Below are 20000 nucleotides of genomic sequence, written 5' to 3'. Positions count from 1 at the left end.
TGTAGTTTGTGCCCTCTCTCATGTCAGTAACGTCAATCATGAACATTACAGTTGCCAATAACCCTTGTGACTGTTAATCACTGCCGTCCATCCTGACATCTAATAATTTACTATTGTCTTCATGTACCAGTCAACCAGGAACCCTTTCATTTAATCCAATAGCATCCCCCTAATATGCTCCAATTTCTATAGTAGTCGGTTCTGAGGTATCTTGTTAAAGGCTTTCTCTAGATGTAAATATGCTGAATCCACCCAGCCCTCCTTATTATGAAGAGGAGCGAGAGTGATTGAAAGGAGAGAGAATAGAGGTAAAGAGAGAAAGAGAAAGAGAGGGGGGAGGAGGACGAATACAAACACAGGAGGCATGAAGTACGAGAGAAAGAGAAACGTGGATAGCAAAGTCTAAAAAGCTTAAGTGAGAGTGGAGAGAGTGTGGAGGAGAGAAATGAACAACTAGAGGAGTGGGAAGAGAGGAAGGGAAGAAGAGAGGGAGTGAGAGAGACGTCGGCCACAGTGAGAAGCGTGAGAAGGAGAGTTGCCGTAACTTGACCCACAAGAGAGAATTGATAACTATGACCAGAGCAGAGCATAATGTGTGCGCGCGCGAGCTTAAACGTATGTGTACGTGCGTGCGTGCGTGTGTATTTACCTAGTTGTATCTTACGGGAAGGGGAGTTACGCAGTGTCTAAATTGTTCTTAAATTCGTGTATGGCTTCTGCATATACTCGTTTCATCCAGTTTGTTTCATACATCCAGGACTCTCTGGGGAAAGCTGTTATTTTTCAGGTCTCTTCTATAACTGTCCTTTCTGAGTTTCCTTCCATGTCCCCTTCTATTTCTCGTATCCTAATTTAGTAAGTCTAAGTCTTCTCTACCAAGGACTTCCATACCTCTCATGATTCTACAGATGGTCAACAAATCTCCTCTTTTTTGACAATCTCTCTTCGTATGGCAGTTCTGAAAGTGTTGGGGGCCATCTTCGTAGTTGCTCTTTGGCTTCTTTCAAATTCCCTTATATTCTTTTTGGTACTGGGTGACCATATTGTCGCTGCGTACTTCAGTCGGTCTTGTCAGTGTGTCTAGTATTTTCTTCACCATTTCTTTGTCCAAGTAAGTAAATGCCACTTTTATTGATCTCAACAAGTTGTAGGTTTCTCCGACAATTTTGTTTATCTGTTTATCAGGGGACATGTCCTTTGTGATGATTACTCCCAGGTCTTTTTAAAACCCCATTTTTTTACTTCCTTTTCACAAATTTTATACTGTCCTGATATCCTGTTTTTATTTTTTCCAATTTCCATAATACATTTCTTGTTGTTGAAGTCCACTTCCCACTTCTAACTCCATTCTCTAATTTTGTTCAGATCTCTCTGCAGCGACTCACAGTCTATTTCAGTGCTCACTTTTCTCAATTTTGCGTTATCTACAAAGAAGCTCATGTAACTGTCCACACCCTCGTCCATGTCATTCACACAAATAGCAAATATTATTGGAGCCAGTACCAATCCCTGTGGAACTCCACTAATCAGCTCTTCCCAAGTAGAACCCTTATCTCTGAGCACTACTCTAATTTTTCTTCTATGCAAGAAGTCTTTCATCCATTCCAGTAGTTTACCTTGTATTCCTCCTATGGTTTTCAGTTTTCCTAATAATTTTCTATGTGACACTTTATCAAAAGCTTTTTGTAGACCTAGGAAAGCACAATGCGCCAATCCATCCATTCTCTGTATTATATCTAATAGTCTTGAGTTAAAACAGATCAGATTTGTGGCACATGATCTTCCCTGTCTGAATCCAAACAGTCTCGGGTTTAGTATGTCGTTTCCCTCCAGATGTTTTGTCCATCTATTTTTGATAACTTTTTCACAACTTTTCACTACGGTACTTGTAAGGAAAACCTGTCTGTAATTTGTTGGGTCTTCCTCGTTTCCTCCTTTATATATTGGTACGATGCTGGCCTTTTTTCAGTCTTCTGGTACCAGTTTTCCCGAGTCTACTCCATCACTGGAAACTGTTTCCCGCTGGATTCGAGCTTTCGCAGCCGGAAAATTGCAGCTAGAAGATGATCATCGTCCTGGCCGCCCTCGGACATCCGTGACCGAAACAACGACGGTCCGTGCGCGGGCCATCATTGACGAAGATCCAACTGTTACTCTTCGATTCTTATCCTTGGAGCTCGGTGTCAGTTATGGGAGCGCACATGACATCGTGCATGAACACTTAGGGCTGAGGAAGAAGTGTGCTCGATGGATACCTCATTTGCTTACGGAAGAGCAGAAGAGCGAACGGGTGCGGATTTGTCGTCTATGGCTGGCTGAATTCGAGCCAAATGGTCCGAAACGGTTCTCAGATGTAGCTACCGGAGATGAGTGTTGGATTTCTTTCTTCACCACCAGAGACAAGCAGTCTAACATGGTGTGGTTGAGTGATGAAGAACCTCGACCTCAGATTCTGAAGGAAGGATTTCGCAGCAGGAAGCGCCTTTTCACCATCTTCTTCAATTCACAAGGACCAATGTGTGTGGATGTAATGCCTCAACAGTGTACTATCACAGCCCAGTACTACACTGATCACGTCCTTCCTCGAGTCCTGGAATATCAGGCCAAGACTGCACCAACCCGTCGCCGATCGCGCCTTTTGCTGCACCATGACAATGCTGCCCCCAACAAAGCTCGCCTGACTGTGCAGTTCCTGGAGCAGCAGGGGATCACACTTCTCCCCCACCCACCCTACTCGCCTGACCTTGCTCCCTGTGATTTTTGGTTGTTTCCAAAGATCAAGGGTGCGATCGCAGGGAAGCTGTTTCATCGCATCCAAGATCTGGCGCGAGCAGTCAATTCAGAGCTACGAGGTATATCGACTTCTGAGTACCGTGAGTGCTTCATGAAGTGGCGAAAGAGGATGGAACGTTGCATAGAGGCAGGAGGGGAGTACTTTGAAGGAATGTAGGCCACTATTTGGATTTACCTCTGTACCGTGAAAATATATGGTATCACTGTCATTACTTTTTGATCACCCCTCGTATTTCCCTTCTTTAAGCGAACATCTTATTATATTAAATATTTTGCCTACTAATTCTTCTTTACAGTCCTTTAGTATCCAGCTTGCAATTCCATGCGGGCCGTGCGATTTCCTGACATCAGCTCGTGTTGCTATTATTTCCCCATAGGGGCGGGCCATACTTTTTTCTCTGGTGAAAACCGACTTGAAATGTTTGCTCATGACCTCAGCCATTTCTTTATCTTCTGTGTATTTCATGTTCCCTTGGCGTAGTTTCTCTATTTCTTGCTTGTTTTTCAATTTGCCGTTCACTTATCCATAGAATAGTCTTGGTTGATTCTTACATTTTTCTATTAAAACTTTTTCATATTTTCTTTTTTCTTCCCTGCGTTTTTTTTTTTACATATTCATTCCTTTAATTGATATATATTTGCCACTCTCTAGGATTTTTCTCTTTTTTCAATCTTTTCCAAGCTTTATCTTTTCTTTTTCTTTTCCTCGCTACACCTTCTACCATACCAGCACTTAATATATTCCTTTTCCTGTTTTTGTTTTGGTACATATTTATGTGTGTGTGTACGCACGCACTCACGCAACTGACTGTACCGTACCCAGGTTAATCTGGCCCTGCATGATTAAAACTTTGAAAGCTGTCGAATTAGTTCCTATCTTTTGTGCTTCACCGCTGCACTGCTCTCGACCCGAGCGCTGTGTCGGGGTCAGGGATTACCCTGAATCCATCCACGAGGCACCGAGATGGGAGGGTCGTTAAATGGGGTCTAATTGTGTACAAAGTAAGTTTGCGTTTTGATACGACTAGCGATGGGTTCAGAGATCTCTGGTGGTGGTAGTTGTGGTTGTGGTGGTAAATTTGGCGGTTGGCATGGTAGACGGTTAGAACTGGACAAGGAGTTTCAATAGTGGTAGAACGCATTTCCAAGACTGCTCGAGTTAACACCTATATAGTACTTAGTAATGCAACATTATACTTGTCTGAAGGAGAATGCATATTTTACAGTTACCGAAGACGCTGAGTAGATATAAAGACAATAATGTAACAAGTAAACAGGTGTGTGTGGGGGGATGTATTCCCCCATCCCCTTTGGATCCATCTCTGGATTCGGCCACCCACTTATACAGGGGGAAATACTTTTGGTATATGCATGTATTATATAAGCACTTCGTCAAGAATGTTGATCCTGTGACATACATTATATTCTATTATTTTTAAGAACTGGAAAATCATACAATGATGGAAACGAGAAGGGGGTGGCCCTATGGTATGTACATTCTTCGTATGATCGTTATTATCATAATTCATTGATTTATTTTTGTATATTAATTTGTACTAATGAAGACGTTTATAGATTCAAGAGAATAAATCCTGCACACAATAGCCGTTTTACACACACACACATTATATATATATATGTATATATATATATATATATATAAATACATATATAAATACATATTATATATATATATATAATACATATATATATACATATAATACATATATATATATATAATACATATATATATATATATAAAATGCATATATATATATATATATAATGCATATATATATATATATATATATATATATATATATATACACACATATATATATACATACATATACCAAAGGCTTTTTCCCCCTACATGGGGGGTAGCCACAAAGAAAAAGGCATAGAAACCACTCCCACCCATTCCATTTCCTATATATTCCACTTCCCTCCACCCTCCTCCCTCCCTCTTATCTTGGCACCTCCTGGATGACGGGTCATCCCTGCACCCTGTCCACTGCCCTGGGTCAGAAGCAGCGTCGCAAGACACAGCACATCCACAGCAAGGCCGCTTCATAAATTCGGCGACCCCCCCCCCCCACTCCGTCCCCTCATGCAGAAAATGAGAAGACGGGAAGAAATCACTTCGGGCTGCGTCAATTTTTTTCTCATACATACATCCTCACCCCCCCATCCCCCAACCCACTCCCCTTTATGCATCATAACATCATCTATACACAACCCCTCTCCATTCACCCCTGTCTTCTGTCCTCTCCCGTCCTTCTTCCACAGACATTCCTCTCTTTTGTAATGCCCCTTTCACCCCATCCATCCATCTCATCCTAGGACGCCCTCTCATATTCACTCCTTCCACCTCTGCCTTCCATACTTCTTTTACTAATCTTTCTTCACTCATTCTTTCCATGTGACCAAACCATCCTAATACCCTTTCATAAACCCTATCTCCCAGTTCCCTTTCCACCACTGTTCTCCTCCTCACCTCCTCATTTCTTACTCTATCTAGCCTAGTAACCCCTATCATGCTTCTCAGACATTTCATCTCAAACACATTCAAACTCCTTCTCTCTTCTTCTCTCATGTTCCATGTTTCTGCCCCGTACAATGCTGTTGGTACAATCACTCCTTCATATAACCTCCTCTTAGCATCCATTCCCAGATGTTTATTTCTCATTACACTTTTCAATCCACCAAGGTATTTACTCGCTTCTCTCAATCTACATTCTACCTCCATCCCCACTCCTCCCTTTCCTGCCACATTCGCACCCAAATATCTAAAATTATCCACTTCCTCCAGTCTTTCACCCTTAATGCTCACCTCCAGCCTGCTGTCACTCTCTCCCCTTGTACATCTCATATATATATATAATATATATATATATATATATATATATAATATACACATATGTAATATACACATATATATATTATATATATATATATATATATATTATATATATATATATATATATATATATATATATATATATATATATATATATACATGGAGGTGGGGTGGCAAAATGAAACGTTAAGGCTAGAGTGTGAAGTTTTATTCAGAACCAGACGTTTCGACCTCTTAGGTCTTCCTCAGAACTCAGGAAGGCCCAAGAGGTCGAAACGTTTGGTTCTGAATAATGATCCATTCTCTAGCCTGAACGTTTCATTTTGGCGCCTCACCTCCATATTTGTCTGTCTTTACATATATATATATATATATATATATATATATATTATATATATATATATATTATATATATGTATACATATATATATATATAATATATACATATATATGCATATATATACACACACACACACATATATATATATATATATATATATATATATATATATATACATATATATATAATATATACATATTATATATTAGAAGGACCAACTCAAGCTCTCTTTGACACAAGCTGGCATCTCCCCAACTGACTGGGAAGACATGGCTCAGGACCGGTTGGTGTGGAGACCAGCGGTCAAGAGTGGCGTGGAGGGCTTCGAAACTCAACGGAGAGAACGGGATAAACAACGACGCGAGGAGAGGAAAGCGAAGGCGACGCAGCCCCAGCCTCCACCGACCCTCCCCTGCGATTCATGCCCGCGGCTTTTCCAGCACCGACTGGGGTTGCTCAGCCATATTAGACATCGACACGGAGGAACATCCTGAAGAGAAGGAAACGAGGGTCCTCCCATCCTCGGACAACGAGGGGATGCCGACGACGATACATATATATAATATAGGGTCGAGATAGCATGGTCGGTAAGGCCTTTGTCTTATAAGACGTAAGCCGCCTAGGCAAGGGTTCGAATCCCAGTGGATGAGTCTATTTCCAAAAATGTCAAATGATATATATATATATATTATATATATATATATATATTTGAGGAAAGAGAGGAAACGGAAACTCGAGAAGAGCTTTTGAGTTTTATTACCGACGTTTCGACACTTTCGTCTTTTTCAAGGTATTACATCAAGTGGATAGATACACAGCTATATATATTCCGCGCGAATTATTGACTCCTCCCTCTTTTTCTTCTCTTCCAATCGTTGATGACTAGTGTTGCGGCTGGGCGAGACCATGTAATGAATCCTCCTCTGTTGTTATTCGAATTATTTTTACTAATTTCTGCAGCTTCTATAACTTTTCTCATTTTCTTGTCGAGACCTTGGTGTAATACTTCTGTGTTTATCCAATTTGGCAAGTGTCCTGTTTTGTCTATGTGTGTCACAAGTGAGTTGCTGGTTCTGTGTGCTCTAATGTCGCTTTTGTGTTGTTGTGTCCGCTTTGTGATTCCTTGTCCAGTCTCTCCGTAGTATGACGTTTCACATCCGTTACATGGGATTTTGTATACTATGCTATTTTCATTTCTAAATTTTGTTGTTTTATATGTTATTATCTTTCCTATCTTTTGTCCAGTGTTTGTAATTATTTTAATTTTATTTTTTTCTAAATATTTTCTTATTTTTGTGACTTCTGTGAAATTCGGTATTACTAATATTTCGTTCTTTTCTTTTTCTTTGTTATATTTTGTCCTGTTCATTATTTCCTGCGCTTTCGTTTTTGATTTTGTAATTATTCTCATTGGGTATTTTAATTTTTTAAATATTGTAATTATGTGTGTTATTTCATCTTCTATATATTCTGTGCTGCATATTCTGTATGCGCGTAAGAAAAATCCAATTATTATACCTGATTTGATTTTTTCACTGTGACCTGATAGATAGTGGACATAATCTTCTTTGTTGGTATGTTTTCTATGTACTTTATATCTTGGGCCTGAGTCTGTTCTAATAATTGTAGTGTCTAAAAATGATGTGTCCTTCTTGTTCTTCTTCTAGTGTGAATTCAATCTTCTCGTGTATTTTATTTAATAATCTGACTTTGTTTAGTATATTTGTGGTTTTGGGTGTTATGATTAATATGTCATCTACATATCTTATCCATGTGGTGTGTCTGCCTATTATTCTTAGCATTTTGTCTGCTTCTAATGTCTCTAAGAAAAGATTAGCAGCTATTGCACTAAAAGGTGAACCCAGAGGAGGATTCATTACATGGTCTCGCCCAGCCGCAACACTAGCCATCAACGATTGGAAGAGAAGAAAAAGAGGGAGGAGTCAATAATTCGCGCGGAATATATATAGCTGTGTATCTATCCACTTGATGTAATACCTTGAAAAAGACGAAAGTGTCGAAACGTCGGTAATAAAACTCAAAAGCTCTTCTCGAGTTTCCGTTTCCTCTCTTTCCTCAAATTTGTCACGATGAATAATCATATATATATATATATATATATATATATATATATATATATAAATATATATATATATATATAGTTTGGAAGGAGGCCATTTATGATGCATACGTTGTTGAAGTCAACAGCTGCGATAGCATTATTATGCTTGTAGAAATGCTTTTTTCTAAGTTGCGCACCAACGTGCGGTCGTCTGGAAGCAGGTTCTTAAGCAGATTGCTGAAGTCCATGGTGTATATCTCTCGAAACGTCTTTCGGCCTTAAACTGGCCATCTTCAGGAGGTGTGGGCTGGTCAAATTGATGGAGAATGAATCGAAGTGGCTGTGGGACGGTATATATCGGTGGGGAGTGGATCACCGGGCAGCGCCCGGGGCGGTGGCGTCAGCCAATTAGCGCACGGGAATCATTCTCTGCCTTCTGGTTGGTAAAGACATTTCGGGCTGTTGCTGGATGTTGATAGCGGGTTTTTGGTTGAAAATGAGCACCGCTTCTGTCATTCTTAGTCGTCTGGTGTCGTTGTTTCTCTCGATGATGGTGGTGTTGTTTTCCATGTGGTGCCTTTTGAGTACGAGCCCATGTTCGTACAGGTAATGCCTCCTTATGGCGCCGTCCTTTTGCAGGACGATATATACCGTCCCACAGCCACTTCGATTCATTCTCCATCAATTTGACCAGCCCACACCTCCTGAAGATGGCCAGTTAAGGCCGAAAGACGTTTCGAGAGATATACACCATGGACTTCAGCAATCTGCTTAAGAACCTGCTTCCAGACGACCGCACGTTGGTGCGCAACTTAGAAAAGCATTTCTACAAGCATAATAATGCTATCGCAGCTGTTGACTTCAACAACGCATATATATATATATATATATATATAATATATATATATATATATAATTTTGTTTAACGTCACAAACTCCGCCCCTTTGTGGCGTGGAATTTAATGAACCATGCCCTTGGTTCAACTCGCCCCGAGCAGGGTTCGAATCGTCATCATGTCGACCTTGGCCGCAAGTAACGACGCCCTAACCTGCTCCTGACATCTCATTTCCATTTGTGTCTTACCTCCGATGCTGGCGTTATAGGCCACGCCGACGCCGCAGTAGTCGTTGAAGGCGACGCCAGCCACCTCTCCCGCGCACCGCGTCCCGTGCCGGTTGTCGCCGTTGTCTTGAGGCATCGGGTCCTGGTCGTTGCTGTTGATGTCCGTTGACGCTTGAGGATCCTGCCGTTAGAGAATCAAAGATGGGACACTTTTCAAATCCAAAGTGTTATATTGCACTTCATATTTCGTGTGTGTGTGTGTGTGTGTGTGTGTGTGTGTGTGTGTGTGTGTGTGTGTGTGTGTGTGTGTGTGTGTGTGTGTTTACCTAGTTGTATTTTACGGGAAGGGGAGCTATGCTCGTGGAGTCCCGTCTTCATATCTCATTTTATCTAAACTATTTTTAAATTATGTGTGTGTGTGTGTGTGTGTGTGTGTGTGTGTGTGTGTGTGTGTGTGTGTGTGTGTGTGTGTGTGTGTGTGTGTGTGTGTGTGTGTGTGTGTGTCTGTGCACGCGCGCTCTTGTAACAGTGATCAATTAATGTATTATTTTACCTTAAACTCAAAATGTCACTGGTTAGATCAAACTACATAAATGTTAGAGTGAGAAACTAAACCATCAATAGCGGTTGTCAGTCAACCTGCCACGCCTCGGAAATGGAGTATACAGAGTATTCAACTTACCATATGCTGTGCCCCAATTTCGAGCTTGTGGCCTTCCACCAAATCCAGAGAGAGACGAGTTATAGCCTTGTCAACACGAAATAATTTTCTTCAAAATCATACACAATAAACTGTCATACTCACGTAATTCTGAGCCAAGTCTGGGTGATTGTGCTGGATGCCGTCGTCGAGAATGGAAACGACGACTCCCTTGCCCGTGTACCCTCGGCGCCAGGCCGGTCCGACGTTCATGTCGAACCCGCCGTTGGCGCCTTCGGACAGGTACCACTGCTGCTCGAAGAGCGGATCAGGAAACCGACTGTAAGTAAACAAAAGAAATCTACAAATGACCAAATAATGAAATAAATACACGTGATAAGAATAGACGAATAAACCAAACACGCAATATTTATATAACCGTTACAGAATGCAGCTAATATTTGAATCTGTCTGGACCATAGTGGTAAGTGAAAAACTAAACTGCACCCCGTGGAAAACATATAAACATTTTTATAACCTGCGTTGATCAATACACTGTATATATCGATACGATAGAGTGTCTGTTTATTTCATATTCTGAAAAGGCAACCCAGGCCCTGACATCGATATTAACCTAGATCATTGCATCTATTATCATTATTATTATTATTATTATTACCATTATTATCATTATCGTCCATTATTCTGTTATCCATCCGAATTCTCTGATACTCCTCCTTTTCACTGTACACGTGTGATATACCCTGTAAGAGACGCCACCTGTGATATACCCTGTGAGAGCCAGGAGAAGTCCCCCATCTACGAGAGGCGTCGGGCGATTTCTTTCATCCTGGGTATGAAGAGACAACAAGAGGCCTTCTCAGCCAAGCACGGGACGGCGAGTGCAGCCAGGCCAGGGCCCATATATAAGAGGGGCTACAGGACAGACCCTAGACCAACTCGAGTCGACGCGACGCGAATCCGGTCAAAGGTTATCGCCGAAGATTGCACCGGTAGACAACGGTCTTCACATCGATACCTCCTTTTTGGCAACCCTAAAGAGTGCCACCATTTTACCATGTTTCTTATTGGCTACCCCTTCGTGGGGAACGCCCCCTTCTGTTTTCTGTAACTTTTAGCTAGGGAAGTCTGGTAATCCTCCGGATTTTACCTCTGGGCTTGCCAGCAGTTGTTGTATCAGACTAGGATCAGAAATTAAAGAAGAAAAACGGAAACGTCTTTCTCTCACCATAGACGGGCACCCAACACACTCCGTCTACACTAACTTGCGAAAATTTAAGCTATGAAATTAAAACGTACGTTCATCACTTTCCGAAGTGGCCCTATGCGGGCGTCTTACAATTTTTTTTTTTCTTTTTAATCTGATTGATGAATCATCTCCCATCTTTATAGAATGGGTGTATGCACTCACGAAGACGAGCGCGCTCACGCACATACACGCACGCACGCACACACAATGTAAATATCATATACACACTGGGACGCAGTAACAATTTTATACGCGCTGGAGCTCTAAAGAGCCTGACAAAAGTCTGTCATCCCTACTATGTTTCTATATACAGTGGGCCCACTTGTATTTTGCACGATTAAATATTTCGTGTTTGTACACACTAATTACACTGGTCAAGAAAGAATTTGCCCCAAGAAAAACAACAGCTCTACCTCATATGTTTATGCATGCAAAATCTAAAAATAACGTCCAGTTTTTTCCATCGCCCAGAGTTTTTGTGTTCCACGGTATGTTACGTTACGTGTGTTACGTGGGATAAAATTAAATCAAACTGTTGGCAACAATGAGTTTGGCAACGCTGCGTAAGATTGTTATACATTTGGCATACTGTGTTTGAAGTGGTGATGTGAGGTTGTGTAGTGCGTATTTGTGTGGCAATATGTTTGTGATACTGCACGGTAGCGTATCCGTCATTCACCTTCACAATGCCAAGAAACTGTATAAACCATCCAAACCATTTTTATTTTATTTGCGATGTACTGACATTCAAGTCATAAATACTGTTTCACGCCAGTGATTAAAAAGTGTTATGAACATTATTTTGGCTGCAAAGTGAGGGACCAGGATAAAAGCTGGGCCCCTCATGTGTGTTGTGTAACCTGTGTCAGGCGAAAGGTTCACGCCATATGCCAAACCTTAGGGATACTAAGGTTTGGAGAGAACCAAAAGATCATATTTCAGATTGCTACTTCTCCATTACGAAAAGGGAATTGACAACATCAAAAGTGACAAATTTTCACATTGAATGAGAATCAGACAAGAAACAATGGTCTCAAACTGTCCGGAAATATATTCAATTTGGAAGTAGGTAGAAACAATTTCGCCAACCGTGTAGTTAATGAATGGAATAAACTTCCTGCACAGGTAGTGCAATGTAGTTCAGTTCGAAGCTTTAAAAATCATTTAGATAAACACCTAAGCAAGATGCTGTAATGATTATAATTGATTTCATATTTTTTGTTTTGTTATCATTTGTCTGTTTTGATTTTCATTTATCATTAGTTATATGTCAATTCATTATTATTTACTATTTACCTGTTTGTTTATTATCTAACTATACCTATGCATTTATTTATGTATTTTATTTGTTATTTACATTATTATAGTTTTTATTTATTAATTTATTATTATGATTTTTTTTCGCATCCGACCTAGATATGGACCAAAAGGTCCACTGTCGGCATGCTCCGCCTTTGTAATCTTTGTAAGGTATAACTGTTTGTGTCATTTTGACATTTGGAAATAAACTCTTCTGCTGGGATTCGAACCCTCACCAGAGCGGCTTGCTTCTTACAAAGCGAAGACCGTACTCGTCACTCCACCACTACCCTTCAAAACAGAACGAATTAGTTCACGGAGTGCCCTCGGCAGAATGATTAGTCCGTGAACTAATTCGTTCTGTTTTGAAGGGTCGTGGTGGAGTGACGAGTACGGTCTTTTCCTTGTAAGAAGCAATCCATTCTGGCGAGGGTTCGAATCCCAGCAGAAGAGTTTATTTCTAAAAGGTATAACATCAACATCCAAGCATGTTGTAAAATATCCTAATTTATCATCTGCTATGAGACCAGTACCTCACAGTCAAGACTTTCCTGTACCTGACCCTCCAAAACAAATGGAACTAAGTGATGATGAGTCAAGTGAGGAGGTTGTGGAAAAAGAAACATAAGACATGGACTTTCAGCCAAGGTGTTGTTCAAGTGAACCACATTTATTGAGTCAGGGAGATCTGAATGACCTTGTGCGGGATTTAAACTTATTGCAAAAGCAATTTGAACTTCTTGCTCCCAGGTTAAAGGGCTGGAATTTTGTCCAGAAAGAATCCATAGTTGTTATTGTAAGCGACATTGTGATTTTGAGCATTTTTTCTCCCTTGAGGATTGTGTGGTGCTTTGCAATGATGTATATTCTGTTATGGAGGAACTTAACCATACATACGACAGGAATGAGTGGCGATTGTTTAGTAACTCTTTAAAAGTGAGCCTGAGAGCTGTTTTGCTCCACAATGGAAATAAGTTTCCTTCTGTTCCTCTGGCCCACGCAGCTAACATGAAGGAATCATACGATAGTATGAAGCTTCTATTGCAAAAAAAAATTAAGTATGAAGAATATAAATGGAATATTTGTGGTGACCTAAAGATTGTGGCACTTTTACTTAGAATACAGCTGGGTCACATAAATTTTTGTTGCTTTCTTTGTGAGTGGGACAGTGGGAATAAGAAAAATCATTATAAAAAGAAGGTGTGGCCAAAACTATCTCTGAACCCCAGGAGAGAAGAATGTTGTCAATCCTCCTGTTGTTGATTCACGGAAAATTGATCTGCCTCCTTTGCATATTAAGCTTGGGTTGATGAAAATATTTGTTAAAGGTATGGCTAGAACTGGCGATGGATTCACATATTTGAAAAATAAGTTTCCCAGAGTATGTTACGCAAAAAGCAAAGAAGGTATTTTTGTTGGACCACATATTTGGGAACTGATGAGAGACCAGAATTTTGATAAGTTATATAATCTTGAAAAAAGTTACATGACTGTCATTAAGAAAATTTGCGCAGAGTTTTTGGGGAATCACAAAGCAAATCTCTTTTCTGAAATCGTAAAAGAGCTACTGACAACCTACAAAGCCTTGGGATGCAATATGAGTCTAAAAATTCACTTCCTAGACTCTCACTTGGACTTTTTCCCTGCAAATCTTGGCACCATCAGTGACGAGCACGGTGAGAAGTTTCACCAGGACATTATGAACATGGAAACCCGGTATCAAACGAAGTGGAGCTCTTCAATATCAGCTGATTATTGTTTGACACTAAAAAGGGATCTCCCAGAAACAAAATACACTCGAAAATCATACATTTCTACATTTTAAAGGCAAATTTCATTGAAATATCAGCCTTAATTATTAGTTATAATTGTTTAATCTTTATATGCTATCACAGAAAAACTATACCTAATAGAAAAAATCTGAAAACACATTTGAAATCATAAAAAAAAAATCTAACAAGTTCACCTCCTTGTGATTGTGGGACAGGTATTCTGATATATTTTATTAACCAGTGTTCTAACAGAATAAATATCACTATTAAACAAATAAGGAAAAAAAAGAGCCTCACATTTGCTAAGGTGCCGGAGCGGAGACCCGACGAGCTCCGGCAGCACTGCTACCCCTGTATACAACACAACACAACACAACACAACACAACACAACACACACACACGCACACACACACACAATATATATATATATATATATATATATATATATATATATATATATATATATATACACACACACACACATACTTAGAGCACGACGGCGCATTGGTAGCGTTCGCAACCGTTACTCCAGTGGTATGAATTAGAGTTCCGCCCAGGGCTGAAATAATTTCAGTGTCGCTGCGCTGCGAGCCGATACTCCAGCTCTCATGGGCGGGGAGGTGCGTGTGTGTGTGTGTGTGTGTGTGTGTGTGTGTGTGTGTGTGTGTGTGTGTGTGTGTGTGTGTGTGTGTGTGTGTGTGTGTGTGTGTGTGTACGTCCAGGATCGGGCAGAATCAGAGTGAGAGAGAATTGGTATAATTTCTAAATTACTATTTCTCCTTGCTTCCACGCCCGTTTTATCCATCGAGTTTCACACACGATTGCGACGTCATGTCGATTAACATATTCAAAAACCGGAAAACGTTACACCATTTGAACCTTTATTACACTGGATATAAATTAGCTTTCTTTTGCCATAACGTAACTCACAACATAATGACAATCGTGGCACGCTTAGGATTTTTTTTTTTTTTTTTTTTTTAAGTAAAATGCAGAGTGCTCAGGTCAGTGACGTTCTAATGTTTTTATGATTTAGGATCACTCGCATTTACATCAGTACTGCGGACTACAACAAACGAGATCCTTCATCAAATTTAATATCATTATGTGCTTTTAAAAACGACAGTAAAATTCCAGGGATATTTTTCGCAATGAAATTCGTTGGCTTAGATAATGATTATCAAAATTATTCATACGTAATATCTTATATATATTTTTTTTCATTCGGGTATGTGACCTTTGCAAGTTTAACAATATGCTTTCAGTTTCTATTGTTATTGAAATTTAGCTTATAACAGTCAGGAGATTCGTTTCTGAATAAAATCGACCAGTGATAACCATAAGATATATATATATATATATATATATATATATATATATATATATATATATATATATATATATATATATATATATGCAGTGTGGCACCAAGCACACGCCTCCCCCTTCCCCACTGAGGCGGGGAAGGGGGGAAGGGGGCTATCCGCAGTGATAACCTGCAATTGACTAAAAACCCTATTTTAGTCGTTTTTCTTTCGCTGAGTATAACATCTAACTTTGAATAAGGAATTTAGCTATTTAGACTAGTGGCTGTCAGGTGCCTTTGCAGGCAAGAGAGTTGTAAAAACGTGACTTTTTTTCCCTTTTGGGGTAAGAACATAAACGCCATCATTCGATTCAACAACTTTCCAGAAATACAACAACTTTACATCTTCATGTCAGTTATTTTCATCACTTCTATTTTTTGTCTTGTGTTAACATACTGATTCCGCAAAGATTTTTTTTATAACTGCCAAGGTTTATTTTTCGCTAAAGTCCTGCGTGAAGTTGAAGTGAACCTATTACCGTCAACCGCTTTCAGGACTATCAGAATTTAATTTCGCTTTACAAAACAAAGACTAATGTCAGTTCATAATTAAATAGTTAATGGTTTAACAAGTAAAAACAAATAAACTCATAAACTGTTCATTTCAGGCAATTACCTCTGTTAAAACTAATAACCAACTACTAACATGTCCAACTTTCTTTCTTCAGGTTGCATATCAGCGTAAAATGTACATACACATAAAGAACGCAGTTGGAACTTGCAAGCAAACAATAAACACAAAGCTAAAATAGTGAGCATCAACATTCTTGGGAGCCACGGTCTAGACCTCTCCTGTTTGAATCATGGCGGCGTGTGTAACTCCTGCCTTTGAGTTACGACCGAAGTTAATTCAACCGTGCTCTGGTACTTGCAAGTTTCGACCGACCCTTCTGGGTTCATTGACTGATCGATCGTCATTCATTCGTTCGTTCGCTGTTAAACTCACCCTTTCGTCATGACGGTCTTAAGCTTTGTGCTAGCTGACAAACCACAGTCTTATTAATGCAATTAAAAAAATCGATACATCATTATGACAAGTTAAAAAGTAAAATAGGAAACATAATTTTGAAATATGCATCGACTATTTACGAATTGATAGCTGGCGGCGTGGGCCCCCGACCTCCAACATCCCCCAACCTCAATAGTACGCGTACCTGAGAACCGTTGGCTTATACGGAAGGTTTCCGGCTGGTTAGCTTCCAACTCTCTTATATTCAGTGACCTGCAAATGTCTACACATTTCAAAACTCTACGGATAACGATGAATTTCTATTCAACTGTACTGAAGTAAAAAGATCATAACAACGCAGGATACATGTATAACTTACCATCGTGGCTTCATCTAAATGCGAGAAATGTGCATATTTACATATGGTTGTGCTACAAACGGCACAATTTCTTATCTATAGATAGTCAAATGACACAATCACTTCACTCAGCTCGACAACTTTCGTTTTGCCCTTTCACGTGACCTCCACAACCTTCTTTGACCTTCCTGGACATATATACTCAGAGCTTGTATTCTGCGCCTTTGTAACGTTATAGTATTCATAAAAGATTCTTCCTTCCATGGTGTTTCCCCTGATTTACTGAGCAATCATACAACGCATCTTGACTTAAGGCTGGATTAGTCTTTATGTGTTCATATTGCAAAACATTACATTACAACTGGTAGTCAAACTAACACAGTTTGACTACCAGTTGTAAATATACTGGTAATGTATAATACTGTACAATGATTGTGTGTGGTTCACCATGGTCTTAGATCACGTGGTGGACTCGTGATCGACAACTGTTACAGTTCTGAACGAGAGCTCAGAGCTCACATATGCCTAATCTATGGGTAATGCTGTGACCTTGCACAAACACACACCCAACTCCCTGTCCACGAGAGTTTGAGTGCCGGCTCGCAGAGCAGCGATGCTGAAATAATTTCAGCCCTGAACGGGAATCAAACTCGGACAGCTGGTTAGCGGTTGCGAACTGTACTAATGCGCCGTGGAGTAGTGTATGCGCGTGTGTGTATTTACCTGATTGTAGTATACAGGAAAAGAGCAACGCTCGTTGGGTCCCGTCTCCTACTCTCTAATTTATCATACCTAGCCTCAGATTCATGTACAGTTCCAGTGTGTGTGTGTGTGTGTGTGTGTGTGTTTTCATACAACAAAGTTGCATGTATAGCTATGATACCATGTGCTTTATGTTTGAAAATTCAAAAAGATGGATGCACTGCTCTCGCATTTCATTTTCTGTGAATAAAACAATTCTATTTCATTTGCCTTTCTGCGTGAAACGAATAACCTTGTATCTCTTTATACTGAAGTAAAAGCCTTTTGTGATGGGCTTACGGGCTTAGGTGGATTTGGACTATTGCAGTCTTAAGCCGTGCTTGTTATAACAGGTCCGAGGAGGCAAAAAATACATAAATAAAAAAAAAATAATAATAGATAAATTAATAAATTAAAAAACAAAAACAACATAAAACAAATAAATAGAATAAACTTCATTAGGCAAGCTGATTTTGTATACCACACCAGCAAACTTGAAGTGTTAAAATATCAAACTCTCCCTCAACTTCTGTACAACTCAGAGAACCTGCATAAGTCCAGCAGCTACCGGGGACTTCTGCTTGCCCTGGCAACCCGAGCACCTAGGGCAAAGGTGACGACCTTAGTCGTAGCTAAGCGCCTACTACCGTCACCTCCTCGCCTTTCATCATCATCATAAAAGGAATGGTGGGGAGGACTAAGACGATGTCGATGACATGCAACTAATTCTCATCCAACACGCATTAACGTAATGTTTTGACTTCGATTGTTTCTGTTTTTCTTCTTCTTTGCCGCTCTTTGAAACATGGGCTCCCACTTTACGCTTGAGTATTTCTGCAGGTGTCATTCCAGTCTTTTTTTTCCACACTGTCAGATGCAGTTTTCTAAACGGATTCGTAAACCAGAGATCCCGAAGTGGGATCCCACATGGAAGTCTATAAATCTCTGTGTGCGGGGGTTGAGGGGTGGGTGGGGTTGGTGTGTGGGTTTCCACTGAAAAAAAAAAAAAAAATCCAGCCTTCGATGGAAGAACCCTGTGTGGTACGGACAACATTCCTTTTTTCACTCTTGACTTCCACCAAACCAGACCATACAATTCATCTCCAAAGCGCCCTCTCAGTGGCGAATTGTACGACCCCCCTCCCCCTCCACCACCTCCCGATTAATCCCTACCTGTCAGGTGACAGTTGCCTACGTTGTTACCCTCCGTAGGAATTCCTCCCTCGGTAGAGAGGGTGAGACACCTATGGCAGGAGGCGCGTTGCTGCGGCCAAAGTCGTCACCTTTCCCCTATGCGCTTGGACTGCTGGAAAATGGGACTCATCCGCCGCCGGAGAGGCATGTGAATCTCGTCAGTGTTTTCCTCTACATCCACCTTAACCTCCTGCATCAATGTCCCCCCCCCCCCAAGGTCTTTCTGCACCACGACGTAATGGTATCTGTTTATGTTTGAGGCGAACGAGGATGAGGATGAGTTTGAAGACGGTGCTGTAAATGATGACACTGATGATGATGATGATGATGATGAAGAAGAAGAAGAAGATGGAGACGACGGCGGGGAATGGGAGCGTGTCAGAGTAGAAGTCAGACGGTACACAAGCCTCGTGCAAGAAGGATGAGGAGGAAGAGGAGGTTAATAAGGCAAAGCGCGCCACGTGTTCGGTTTGAGACGCTCCGAGAAACGAGACTTGTAAGGTAGCATCATCAAGCGCCCAGACCAGTACGGGGCCTCTGATGATGATGCCTCTTCGTTGAACTTTCCTCCAACTACTCTCAGATTAGAGTTTACTTTGGAGGAGGAAGAGGGAAAGGAGTATGGCGAGGGGGTGGAAAGAGGAGGAAAACCGGGAGGCAGGAAGAAAAGATAGTGGTGGTGGTGCAAAGGGTAGCAGTAACGGCAAAGATAACGGAGGCAGGCTACTGTCACCGTCGTCGTCGTACCTCTTCCCCTCCCCACCGACTCGTGGACAATACGTCACAGACGTTCCTCACTTGCTGGAAAGTATGGCCTTGTCCAGACCCAGACCCCCCCCTCCCCCTCCCCCTCCCCCTCCCCCACACTCACTTCGCAACAGCCTCGCCGTCCGTCTACATTCACTCACGTCATCTCCTTCGGCCGCTTAGCAACTCTTCGATTGCAATTCATTCCTCTCTCTTTCTCATTTGACCTCCTCCTCCTCCTCTTCCCGCCGAGTGCAACAAACACACCCACCCCTATTCATTACAAATCATCCTCATCCTTTCTCAGCATCACCATCATCATTACCTACTGGCGCTGCTAGTCATTCCTGGGCACAAAATTAATAACTGGTCTATGCAAAACACACACACACACACACACACACACACAGACGTGCCTGTTCAATCCACCTTTCTACATGTCTAACAATTATTCATTCCCTCACGACCACACCTTTCTTCTTTCCATCTGGTGTCCCAATTCCACTTTACTACATCTCACCCTTCCCACCCAGACTAGATTATTT

General features: G+C 40.8%; 1 protein-coding gene across 1 annotated transcript in view; it reads right to left on the bottom strand.

The window, feature by feature from the left end:
• Fur2 (furin-like protease 2) overlaps positions 1–20000 on the bottom strand; it is an 822743-nt gene that overhangs the window by 72452 nt on the left and 730291 nt on the right. The window contains exons 4-5 of the mRNA XM_076187899.1: positions 9924–10098; positions 9140–9299 (exon numbers count right to left, since the gene is read on the bottom strand). Of these exons, the coding sequence (XP_076044014.1) occupies positions 9140–9299; positions 9924–10098 (335 nt within the window). The remainder of the gene's footprint in view (positions 1–9139; positions 9300–9923; positions 10099–20000) is intronic.

Source organism: Oratosquilla oratoria, chromosome 7 (genome assembly GCF_046742065.1).
Source record: "Oratosquilla oratoria isolate Oo_2021 chromosome 7, ASM4674206v1, whole genome shotgun sequence".
NCBI classification, from domain to species: domain Eukaryota; kingdom Metazoa; phylum Arthropoda; class Malacostraca; order Stomatopoda; family Squillidae; genus Oratosquilla; species Oratosquilla oratoria.
This window is presented reverse-complemented; position numbering and strand designations above follow the sequence as displayed.